At 37.8% G+C, this 13695-nt stretch overlaps 1 protein-coding gene across 3 annotated transcripts in view; it reads left to right on the forward strand.

Moving 5' to 3' along the window:
• Positions 1–13695, forward strand: part of LOC132098681 (ras association domain-containing protein 3-like) — a 44113-nt gene that overhangs the window by 14340 nt on the left and 16078 nt on the right. Inside the window, exon 1 of one of the 3 annotated variants that reach the window (XM_059504802.1) lies at positions 8643–9140. The exons of the other annotated variants lie outside the window; for them this stretch is intronic. Within the exon in view, the coding sequence (XP_059360785.1) occupies positions 9018–9140 (123 nt within the window). The 5' untranslated portion in view covers positions 8643–9017. Of the gene's footprint in view, positions 1–8642; positions 9141–13695 lie in introns of those variants that run through there. 3 annotated transcript variants of the gene reach the window in all.

A 13695-nucleotide genomic window follows, 5' to 3' on the forward strand; every position in this document is an offset into this window, starting at 1 on the left:
ATCAAATCTATTAGACACAACAAGTTTGTTGAAAAAATGTAAAAATATTGTGACTAGCCTTTATTTTATATTTTTAGTTTTCATTTTCAGTCATTTTTATTAGTCGTTTTGAATATTAAAATAGCTTTTTTAATTGGTGGTTTTATTATTTTTATTCACATATTTAGTTTTAGTATTTCATCTTATTTTATTTCAGTTAATTGATGAGGCAACATGTTTTTCATCAGTATTTAGCTTTATTTTAACTGTTTTAACAGGAAACAGTCACAGGATGCCTGCAGCGTAACTAAGTCAGTAAACACACACACACACACACACACAAGTTGCACACATCACATTTTATTCAAGCACAGACACAAACACAAACCCACATTGACCACAATAATAACTAATAAGCGCCAGTCCATTTCTGTAAACTCATCATTAACATCAAGTTACAAGAAAGACAGAATTTTTACAGCAACACAAACTTTTATGAAACCTGATTTGTAGTTTAGCTCTCCCAAAGAAAACCATGTTAAAGTATGTTTCAGAATAATGTAGTTCGTTCATTTTTCCTGTGAGACAGCAGTTTGTTGGTGGGCGAGAACTGAATGCTGGGAAGTCTTTGGGTGGTGAAGCTGGTCCAAAATGCAAGAGGCGAAGCTTTTACTCCACCACACAAACCACACGCCCATGTGACTCCTACTAACAAAGATATGGGGAAACATTACACAATCTGGTCTGTACTGGTCCAGTTTATTATATGTTTAGCACTGATTTTTGTTCCTGTAAGACTGTCAGTAGAGAAGGACAGATACTTCAGTCAAAGTTCACGTCTGCAGTACAGTGTCAGGTCATGTGAAGAGATTGTAAATCAATTAGCTGATTCACTTAGACTAATTTGATTTGGCTCTGCATCACATTGGGTCTAGAGTTTATGCCTGCATCATATTTCAGCCTGCAGCTGATGTCAGATGTCACAGATAACGTGATGTTTGACTAGGTTAAACATGCTATTATACAGGAACACATGCTGGTAATATGTGTTCAGTCCAATTTAATTCACATTTATTTGTAAAGTGCTTCTCACAATATATATTGTTTCAAAGCAGCTTCACAGAAAACAAATGTTAATAGATTACATAATACATACATAAGAGTGTTATATTATCATTGGTGACTGTCACATAATATCATGCAGTTTCAAGTTCAAATGTCAACGTTACTGGAAGAACATTTGAAGAACTTTGAGAGAACTTTGCCAGAATTTTAACCAAAGTTTTGAAAATTTCCCTGCAGAGGCGTCGTGCCCATTCAAAGTGAGGGGGCACGTGCCCCCTCAGATTTCTGAGCCAAGTGGATTTTAAATGCAGCTTCCAAACGAAAAAAAAAAAAAATTGCAGAATAATATTTTTTATATATTTGATACAATCACAGCGGTGTGATTAGATCGTTCAGTGCACAGCATCAGCTGCTAAATTCAAATCTGCGTTCGCTGGCTGGCGCTGAGCCAGAGACAGACGCATTCGTACAACGCTTCATGATAACCAATCAGAAACTATTCTGTTGCGCTTATGGATGCAATGGCCAATGAGAGACGTCCAGAAGAGTCATCACTGAAACGCGGTGTTTTGTTCACTTGCTCGCTGACTGAATTATTTAGCGAATTCTCTCATCAGAAACAACAAAAAGTTGCCTGTCTGAAAATCTGTGCTGACCAGCTGGCCCCCATCTTTTCACAGATCTTCAACAGATCTCTGGAGTTGTGTGAAGTGCCTTCCTGCTTCAAACGCTCCACCATAATCCCCATTCCAAAGAAACCCAAGATAACAGGACTTAACGACTACAGACCTGTGGCTCTAACGTCTGTCGTCATGAAGTCGTTTGAAAAACTGGTTCTGGCTTATCTGAAGGACATCACTGGACCCTTACTGGACCCCCTGCAGTTTGCGTACCGAGCAAACAGGTCCGTGGATGATGCAATCAACATGGCATTGCACTTCATCCTGCAACATCTGGACAAAACAGGGACTTATGTGAGGATCCTGTTTGTGGACTTTAGTTCGGCTTTCAACACCATCATCCCAACAACCCTCCAGACCAAACTGACCCAGCTCTCTGTTCCTAGCTCTATCTGTCAGTGGATCACCAGCTTTCTGACAGATAGGCAACAGTTAGTGAGACTGGGGAAATTCATGTCAAACAGCTGCTCCACCAACACTGGTGCCCCTCAGGGATGTGTTCTCTCCCCTCTGCTCTTCTCCCTGTACACCAATGACTGCACCTCTAAAGACCCCTCTGTCAAGCTCCTGAAGTTTGCAGACGACACTACAGTCATCGGCCTCATCCAGGACGGTGACGAGTCTGCTTACAGACAGGAGGTTGAGCAGCTGGCTGTCTGGTGCAGTCTTAACAACCTGGAGCTGAACACGCTCAAAACAGTGGAGATGACTGTGGACTTTAGGAGAAACCCCCCTGCACTTTCCCCACTCACCATCATGAACAGCACTGTGGCTGAAGTGGAGTCATTCAGATTCCTGGGAACCACCATCTCTCAGGACCTGAAGTGGGACAATCACATTGGCTCCATTGTGAAAAAAGCCCAACAAAGGTTGTACTTCCTTCGCCAGCTGAGGAAGTTTAACCTGCCACAGGAGCTGCTGAAACAGTTCTACTCAGCCGTCATTGAGTCAGTCCTGTGTACTTCAATTACTGTCTGGTTTGGTTCAGCTACAAAATCAGATATCAGAAGACTACAGAGAACTGTTCAGACTGCTGAAAGGATTATTGGTGCTCCCCTGCCCACCCTCCAAGAACTGTACACATCCAGAGTGAGGAAAAGGACTCAGAAAATCACTCTGGATCCCTCACATCCAAGTCACCCCATCTTTGAACTTTTGCCATCTGGCCGGCGCCTCAGAGCCGCAAATACAAGAACAGCAAGGCACAAGAATAGTTTCTTCCCCCAGGCAATCTACCTCATGAACAGTTAAATGTTTCCCACTTAAACGTATGCTTATGCAAAAATGTGCAATATCCTTATATTTATTTGTTACCCCTCCATCCTAGAACATTCCTGCATCTCACTCAATCCTATTCCATTATCATTTATAGCACAATTGTTTATACACTTATTTATTTGCCAATTTGTAATTCTCCTGTAAATTTTTTTTGTTTTGCCTGTGTGTTGTCTCTGTTTACTGGAAGCTTATGTCACTAAAACAAATTCCTTGTATGCGCAAGCATACTTGGCAATAAAGCTCTTTCTGATTCTGATTCTGAAAGTGCAGATGTGCGTACGAATGTAAGTAAGATATTCGTTTCATAATGTAAAGTGCTTCAGTGATTTTAATGGGAGTTTTTGAGAGTGCCTGAACTCTGGCTAGACTGAATGAAAATGTTTTTTGATAATGTAAATGTTCTTTACTCTCTGTAAAATGAAAGTGTTAAAATAAGTATCTTACAATATTGTTATTAAAATTTACATTAAATGCAAATTCAGTCGTATTAAAAATATTTTATGGCATGATATGGCACTTAAGTAAAAAGTCAGGTTTTTATGTGTAGTTAATAGATTACACTACATTTCCATATATTGATCAAATAAAAAGTCAGGTTTTTATGTGTAGTTAATAGATTACACTACATTTCCATATATTGATCAAATAACAATCTATAAAGGTGCAAAACGGGTTTACCTACACATATTTGAGAAACGAGATATTTCCTGATATATTAAGCATGTTTGGAATTGTTTGGAATAAAAAGGAAAAAAATAATAAAAAAATAAGCCTATATCAGTTATACAGTGCTTTCGTAGAATGACTTATACTCCCGACCCCCCCCCCCCCCCCCCCCCAAATGTGCCCCCTCAAAAATCATGAATGCATGACGCCCCTGGTTCCCTGTTAGCTGGATAGTCACATACCTGTATTCAGTTTAAGCAGAAACAATGAACAAGTTAAAGCAACGATTACATGATGTGAACGTTTTGACAGTTTTTATTTTTTATGTATAATAATAATGAAGCATCCGTGCAAAACATGTTCTAGTTTCGTTTTGGTAACTTTGGTAAATTTGCTGTTTGAATGCTTAGTCTATCCCCCGAATATGTTGGAGCCAAATTCCAGCTGATCCTTGAGTGCTTAAATTCAGTAAAGCCTGTTAAATGTAGCTTTTTTAGAATTTAATAACTGATTTGTTTGTCGAACCTTAAGAATTGCATTAATTGTGTAGGCTTAGAATGACAGTTGCTTAGAAGGAGTTTGCAAGAAGAATTTGGCAACTATTGCTCCAGTAATACAGCTTGAGAAAATGTGTCATTCTTAGCTGGATTGGAATGCTAGAAGAATTCACTTTGGCTTTTAACTGTGACATGATGACCTAAAGGAACCTATAAATACCCTACTATGTAGGCCCTTTGAACTAATTGAGGACCACAATCTGTGACCATAATTCACTTTTAGTTCACAGAGCTTTAAAGAAGACAAACCCTCTTAGCAGAATAAGCTAAGAGCTAATTTTGTCTCTTTCTTCAGATCTTCATTGCTATGTCAGAGGTAACTATCCAGTACATCTTCACATAACATCCAAAACACTTTCTGGAACTTCCTACTGTTTTCCAAATGTTGCTACGTAATCACAATGCATACATGCATGGATATACGTGTTCTCAGGTCCTAAAAGAGTGCTTTTAATTAAACTAGCCTCCATTTGTAAATGAAACCACGGAGCCCCTAAACCTTAACACCCTTTGACAGAACACCAGAGAGCAGTTTCTATGGCTACTTCTATATCAAACACTAATAAAGTACCTTTCTGTGGAAAAGCGCACCCAGCTTGTCTGCATGTGAATGAGTGTTTGCTAATTGCTCCCAGCCGTCACCACATTCAGAAGGACTGGATTAGCTGACAGGCTCAGCTGGATGGAAAACTTAACAATGGGTCGGATTGCCTATTGCCGTATTTACAAACCTTTTGGGCTGATAACAAACCTGTTCCCTAAAACCAGTAGTGGATCGTTCTGAGTCTAAAATTTGCACGAGTCAATATAATTTTAACCAGTGAAACAGGTTTAAAATGTCAAAAATACAGTAAACACGCTGTAAAGATATGCTAGTTGAATGCACTGTTGTATTCAGGTCAAATTTGTTCTCACAATCCATCAGGCCTTATCTTCATCCTTCCACTGGCTTTTCATTCAATCATAAACCCATTGTAGGTTCAGAGTTTGAATCAAGCTGTTGTTCATAGACTACAGGTCCATCTCAGCACAGTGTTTATGTTAAGATAAAACTATTTTAACCAAAGTAGATGCTTTCCTCGGGGTTTACCAAATTATATTCTATTTAGTCTTTCTTTACTGCCTGTATATGTGAGGTCTGGCCGGAGAAAAGACTACGATTTCCATCTAGGGAAAGAGAACACTGATTGTGTAGAAAACCCTGATCTCGGCTTGGATCTTGCTGAGGTCACTGTCTGCTTCAGCTTCCCTCAGGTTCTTGCCTTTCTGAGTCTACCTCTCATATCTTGATCAATCATCCCAAAATAACTTCTGGAGTGACTAAGCAAAGGGAAACAATACCTTATACAAAACCGTCCTTTTAGACATTGATAGGAGTCATGCCTCTGTTTTCATGCACTGTTAGAGTTACTGTGCCTTTGGGTGCCGGCATTGCTTTACAGTATTAGTTACCTCCATAAAAATGGCTTGGTAAAAATAGATTAAAGTGTCAGAGGATAAAAAACATTTATTATATCACTTGTGCTTTTTGTGTTACATGAGGGTGTGTAAAACCTTGAGTCTAAAACTGAATTAATTTTCAAAATTACAGTCATCTTTGCAAAGTAATTCTTTAAAGTTACCTTGATTCAATGGTCTCTTAAAGTATAATTAAAGAGCAAACACTATACATGTGGTAATTTGTCATTACAGGTTTAGCCTTATAATTTAGGACAATTAGAGGACTGGAATGGCTTCATGCATGACCTCCCAAACCACACCCTTCCAGATGAGATCAAACATTAATGAGTGTACTTCCGGAGGTCATCCACACATTCACAGAAAACTCTTTGTGTTTATGTATAAGAAATTGTTGAAAGAAAGTTGATTTACGAGAAATTCCACATGCCCTCACATAACTGCTGGCACATAAACAGAGCCTGTGTGCTGGGAACATGAGCCAATCCTGCTCAGCAAAGGAATGTGAGTAATGTATAATGAAGGCTACGGCCCACAACCGGAAAAACCACAGGTTGCAGTCACAGGTCACCCCTGTGTCCCTCCTGCCAGACCCCATTGTTCTGTAGCAGAGTGGGCTTGGGAACGAGTTTCCTTGTGGACTGAGACATTCTAATACGTTTCTCGATAACACTAAATTATGGAAGTTATTTAAAAAAACATTTTTATTTTTATGTTTCCACGACAGTGGATATTTTTTTCATTTGCATTTTCGAAAAGTTTAGAGTAGACTACAGTGTACCCGTAAAAATGGCTAAATGCTGTATAATGCATGTCAGGCCTGTAGTTAGCAATGTCACTTAATAAAGAAACACTACGTGCCTGTGCACATATCCATATAGACATATGCAGTCATATTAGGTGCCTTTGAGCAAGGAACCGAACCCCCAAACTGCTCCCCGGGCACCGGAGCATAAAAATGGCTGCTCTGTGTGTGTGTTCATGGTTTGTGTGTGTTCACTGCTGTGTGTGTGCACTTTGGATGGGTTAAATGGAGAGCATGAATTCTGAGTATGGGTCACCATACTTGGCTGAATGTCACTTCACTTCACACTTATAACATCCCCATTTTCACAATTTTGCGTTGAACAAAAAAGTTCAAAAGTTCGCATTTTCAGACTCCCCAAATCCTCATTTGGCTGTCAATCATTTATCAACCGGAAAAATCTTTCTGAGAATGATTTCAACAATATTGTTCTTCTGACGTTATTTTAGTTGTAGCGGGGGATTTTTTTATTCTCGTGGAATTAGAATGATTATTAAAACTTTATAGTTATAGGCCTAGTTATTATTTTAGGTGTGAACATGCCTTTCACCACCAATTAACCAAAAGGTAAAATATTTACAAATTGGTGTGAGATTGTATTGGTTAATTTGACATAGTACTGACCTACCACTGATGCCTTTGGTTTGCATGATTGTGCCGTTCCTTTTCTGTCAGGGTATTTTTAGGTCTTCTCCATGTTCTTGAGTTTAAATTAAGCATTGTCCTTACACAAACCTCTTGAACGCTGCAGTTTGTGGGGTGTGGTTGCCCTGTTCTTGATCTACTGCAGATGTTGCTTGGATTTCACTCTTTGGAATCAGACTTTTTTCTCGACTGGGTGGGGTGTTATCATTTGCGATGCACTGTAAAATACAAAATATACATGTATAAAATGGAAAATCGTTTGGAAACATAATACGCTAAAACTTCAAAGCAGCCGTTAACATAGAAAAGATAATGTCTGGATTTTTTTGGATTGGAGCTCTTAGAAGTTAAGATAAAATCTGTTTGGCGATGGTCGCAGTAATGAATTTCGCCTGACTGATAATGCAAGCCAAAGCTGAGGCGCTGTCATGGATATAGTGGAAAATTTGCTGAGGATATCATAAATATTGTGGTCTTCTAAGCACTGAAAATAGAGTAAGAATTAGCTTTTTATAAGAACTTTGTTGCATGCTATATCTTCAGTATGTAATTTTAGAACAAATTTCTACAAATTTGTGATCTGAAACCAAACATCTTTGGATAAATTACAAAGTGTGCCTAACCCCAAAAATAATGGGTTTGGAGTAGAGCAAATGTGAAAAGTTGTAAAAGTGGTACCAACCCATTGTCACAGGTTCCTGTCCAAACATGTTAAATGACATTCACAATGTATAAGGTGTTGTTCTCATGCTTGTGTTTAATTAAATTAAATTACATTTGTGTAGGTCACTGAACCAAGTTCTCCCTTGCTGTGATACATGCACAGAAATACATCTCTCACAGAAATCTATCATCAAACTGTTTTCCTCTTTTACTTGGTTGGTCCTCACTTTTGCATTGGTCCACAGCTGCACCCTTTCATATGGGTATACTGCCTTCTATTAAATGCCCCAAACCTATATTTTTAGTTCAGATGGTAGGCTTACCAACTTTGGAAGTAGTCCATGCTATGTTTCAAAGAAGGAAAATAAGAAAGCTTGCTTATGTATGTTGCATACTTATAGAGGTAAGTGAACTTACATTTTAAAAGATTTCCAGCAGCATTTTTGCTTTTCAGATAGATAAAACGGTATTATTAAAGTTAAGACTATCACTTATGAGTTAATGAGATGCGCTTGAAGCCGTTGTTAATTGCCGCCGCTCTTGATTTGAATTCTGTATTAATACGCCAAGCGGCTGCTATAACGACACAGTGAGTACAGACAAATCATAGTCTATTGTACAGATCAAAGAACTATTTTACTCGGCGGAAGAATTGTTTGTCGTGTTTATTTCTATTCTACTAATACATTATTATTATTATTATTATTTTGTGCATTTGTTTATTCTATCATATCAACCCCGCCGTTTATGAAATAACCTTTATTGAAAATAACACTAATCAGGTAACGTTACGCAGGTAGGAGACGCAACAGGATTCACTGGATGAGGAACTGCCTTTGTGTGTGTGTGTGTGTGTTTGTGGGTGTGGGTGTGTTTGTGGGTGTGTTCTTTCTAGCCGCTTCGGTTCAGTCTATTAAACAGTTTAGGTTGAAAAGTGTTTGAGAAGCTCTCGACCGGTCGCATTTTCCGTGGCGTTTTAAAGTGTTTAAAGTTGAAGTTTCTACACTTCATACGTTTATTAGTTATAGATCTTACATATTTAGCCAGAAACGGTCAAGTAATTTTGGAATTCGCCGACTGTTTCGTCTTTTAGGAAGCAATAAAGCCGAAGGTGACTCGCGTTCACGTCTCGCAGCGTTGATTCACTAATCCCTTTGACTTTTTCATAGTTTTTGCGCACATATAAAACCTGTTTTTGGATGTGTCAGAGTTTCTCTTCAAATGTCGTGGACGAGCACCATGAGTAGTGGATACAGTAGTTTGGAAGAGGATTCAGAGGAATATTTTTTCACTGCCAGAACTTCCCTGTTCAAAAAGCCTTCAGTTAAACCCACGAACCTCAAGGTGAATATATTTGCATTTTATATATATATATATATATATATATATATATATATATATATATATATATATATATATATATATATATATCATTTTATTACTTTGTTTGTTTGTTATGGAAGCCTTCGTGGCCTACAATGGCACAACCATGCGTTTCTGTTTCAGATTACAGACTATATATTTCAATACATAATAACGTTACATATGAAGTCTATACTTTACAGTGTATATTGGTATGCAGGGGTATCAGCTGTTCCTTTTAAAATTTTGATAAAACTCTTCAAGCTGATGATTCATAGAGTTTTGAACAATAATTAACATAAGCATGACATAAGGCATCCTCTCACTGTTATTTATCATATGAATGTCACAGTATGAGGCAGTTTATGACCTTAAGATAATGGCTCTTTTGTGTCAGACTGTATTTAGGAAGTGCTGTTTAAAACAGTGAATGGACAAGATAATTCTACACATTTTTTACTTTGGCCACATGACCATATTATATAGGCTGTGAAATGGATTTAGCATAGTATTGCACACTCAACACTAGTTTGTTTTGTTTAATTATGCTTACATGTTATGATTGTATGCAACTTCTGGTTTGTTTAAAAGCATTACGTCATGCCATAATGGCTTGGACGTTTGTAGAAGTAGGCTCGGCTCAGCTCATGAAAGCTGTTTTGTTTGGTAACTTTCAGTTGGCTGACATCATCATGCCCATATCAAAGACAACAAGGCTAAAATTTTTCGTGTCTGTAGCCATTATTAAGTTTTGACGTATCAAACTCCAAATTTTTATAATGCGTACGCTACACATGTGGTGTGAAATGACAATCCATCATGGAAAGTAGCAGCTGTAGAAGGAATTGCTCAAAAAGCAATGAGTCAGTTCCTTAATCAGCCAGGCACATTGCTAAAGCTCACTTCCTGTTACTTCATTCTGACAAAGATGCCCCCCACACCCTCCAAACTATTTCATCATCAGCAAAGCTAACCCAAAATCCGGCTTTGTGCAAGTATGTGCAAGATACAAATAGACACTTAGTGTCTACAAAATGTGTGTGCAACATTTAAGCGAGCAGAAATACCCTGTACTTCATCTTTTTTGTCACCTCTTGCATGCCACAATGCACTGACCCTGGGAAAGCAGGATCATGGGGTTTGTGTGGGACATAGTGCTTAGTTCATAGAGAGAAACATTTCGGGGGAGTATGTTGGAAATCAATGGCTACCGTCACTGTTTGGTTACCAACATTCTTTAAAATATCTTTATTTTCTGAAGAAGAAAGAAAGAAACTCAGCACAGGTTTTGAACAACTTGAGGGTGAGTATTAAGATAGACTTTTCATTTTTGGGTAAACAATCCTTTTAAGCAGCCTTTTATCTTCACAGTGGAAAAGAGAGTGTGAACTGTGGTGAAGTTGCAGTTTTCATGGACCGTGTAGGGGAAAAGGCCTGACAGTGTTGAAAAGAGACAGACATTATCTACAGTCTGCAGGCTGTTTTTATAAATCAGAGCCTGAGTGAGCAGAAATTAAATTACACAAACAGGCAAAACTCAAAATTGCATGTTGTGGGTGAATACAGAAGCCGCTACTGTACTGTAATACAGTACTGTAATACAGTACTGTAATAATGCAGATTATTGCAGTTGTGTGCATGGTTTGTGCTTGACGTAATTGGCCTTGAATATTCACATGCTTTGCCAACACAGGCACTGAATGCACAAAGAAACTTAGCTCTGAACTCATGTGAAAGTTTCTCATCCATTGTTTAGAGGTTTTCCTGAGATTTCCGCTTGGCATGTTTCAGCCGTCAGATACTGATCAAAGCGCTTTGAGTCATTGTGTCAATTCATTGTTGGGTGATCAGTCAAATTTTGTTCATGCACTCACTGAGCATTAGATAAATACTTTCATGTCAGCCACACTCAGAAACATAAAACAAAATCTCAAGGATGTTAATGCACACCTGTGCTGACTCAAGTCTGAGTTTGCAAAAATCCTTTGTAGATACTTGCTGTAAAATCCAGGCAGAGCTGCCAAGAGAAGAATATGTGTGCCGGAGACGATAATATTCACAGAACTGAAACGAAATGTTTATTTCACACTGCCCATATCTCCTCAAACAAACCAGAATAGACATTTAGTAAAACCAAATCCCTTAACACTTTTAAACTAGGATTATTAGGCCACATTGCAAAGAATGACTGATTTATAATTAATAATCTGAACATTTAAAGCAGATATTTAGTATTACTAGATTTGAGTAAAGCTTGGCTTTAATATCATAAATATCACAGAACTTTTTAAAAGCATGCAATTTCACTACAAAATTCACTCATTAAAAAATACTGTGCTTTTAAAATAAAATAAATAATAAAGCCACTTCTTAGGGCTATAAATTAATAACCAATAAACACATTTTCTGCTCAAAATTTCTAGTATTTGTTGTACTGCCTTTAATGTATGCTAAAATAAAAATACTTTATTAGTCTAATATAAGTATCCTCATAATAATTCAGAGAATTACAAAACTTAAAGTAGTACTGTAATGAGTAATCTATTAAAGTAATCTAGTATTGAGAATTTGGCAGTAAAGTGCTTAAATAATATCACTATGCGAATAATCTTTTTGGTCCTGTTAATAGTTTATGTAATTTATGCAAAATTACATTTATGAAATGTGACCTGGACATGTTCTGTAATAAATGCTAGTAGTGTCAGAACTTCAGATGAGGGAAACTGTTTAGAGAAGGTGTTGTGAAGCGTACATGCTGTTTATACTGCAATCGTGGAGCATAAAACAAAATGTTCTCCAGACATAGCATGTTAAGCCACATGCTGCTCCATTCATACCATGCAAACTCTCTTTTTGTACTTCTGTTTTGTCTGAGTTCATGTTTTGTGTTGTGCCCTTGCATCACAGAATGGAAAGAATTCCACTGTGTTTGATCATCTGTCATGGCTGATTAAGTCACCGTTACATGAACAGATCGACAAGTTTGAGCGGTTTCAGATCCTGAATTACACAAAACTGAGTTATTAAGAAATCAAAACAAATGCAGAATCTCACAGAGGTCTGAAGCAATATTTGTTAGTGTTTCGGGACTGTTTAGGGAAGCTTCAGAATACAAGGCTCCAGTAGGCTGCTCTGTTTGTTTTCATCAGGCATCAAGCGAAGCTCTATAGAGAGAATTGCCACTTAATCTGATTAGTCCACAAAGTAGCATTGTGCGTCATGGAGGAGTATTTGATTATCGTCCAGGTGTGTGTGTGTGTGTGTGTGTATCTCTGGAAAGTGTGTGTAAGTGTGAAAGTGTGTGTATCTCTGAAAAGTCTATCTTGTGTGTGTGTATCTCTGGTCATTTATAATAAGCTGCCTTTGATGATAGAAACATTTTACAGCACCTAACCAAAGTCTACACCTATAGTTTCCAGCATAAGTAGTTGCATACCATGTCAGTGCATGAACTAACAATCATTAAACCCCCTGTCAATCTAATTGCTTGTGTGTTTAAGAGCTCTTTGGTTTTCCTCAAGCTTTGAAAATGGGCAGAAAGTTGATATATACAGACATGTGCATCCCATTCTCTCCTTCTCACTGTTTGTGTTCACGACTCTGTTAGACTCATGTGGATCCTCATGTAAAGCATCTGGTTGTAGTCTTTCAGACAAGAGCTGTAACAGCAGTAAAGAGGAAGATAAGGCCAGATGAAGGTAGTTGTTTTTTGGTCTCGCGTCGCATGTTATGGTTCATCGGCTGAATGTCACACAAAGCCTCAGTCTAGTCAGCAAATAAAGACTTTGGGAGTGAACTGTTGAAGTTTTGAATCTATGCAAAATGTAAGTTATTTTTAAGCAAAAGAAATGTTCTGCTTCACATTGCCATTGAATTGGAGCAATAAATCTAGTCTCAAAGTCCCCTCTGCTACATATAAACAACACTCTTTACATTTAACACGACATGTTTCATGCTATTAGAACTACGGTGGTTCTTTAGCCCCATTTGCAGTTGTGATGATGAAATGGGTCATTTTTTAATTTCAGAGAAACTCTTTGCTGTTAAAGATCTCTAACAGTTTAAAAGTTGTTTTTGATTTGTTCTTGTTTTCAGTTAGAGATATGGATCCATCAGGAAATGAGCTTAGACTCCAGAGCTTTCCTCGAATGTTGTTGCTTCCCGGATTTCATTAGATCTAACTGTTCAGGCACCTTAATCTGGTTAAATATTTGTTGCAGCTTCCAATATATCATTTAAAAAACCTAAAATCGCCTTAGTCCTTGCATCTCTGTTGACGTCAGTCTGTATATATAGCTTTCGTGTTGTTGTTTGAATTAAATTTTTCACTAGAAAAAAGGCACAAAGTTTGGTGAATGTGAGTTTAAAACTGGAGTGCTCTGGTCACATGGCTGCACCTGCCATGTGACACTTCTGATCTCAATGTCTTTCTTTGAAATCATTCCTAAGCTATCATTCCTCTGTAATGTCCTCATTGCTGAACACTGCAGTAAATGTATCTTATATGCCTGTGAACAAAGATCCTTCTTATTCTTCT

The sequence above is a fragment of the Carassius carassius genome, chromosome 22, assembly GCF_963082965.1.
Source record: "Carassius carassius chromosome 22, fCarCar2.1, whole genome shotgun sequence".
Taxonomy (NCBI): Eukaryota; Metazoa; Chordata; class Actinopteri; order Cypriniformes; family Cyprinidae; genus Carassius; species Carassius carassius.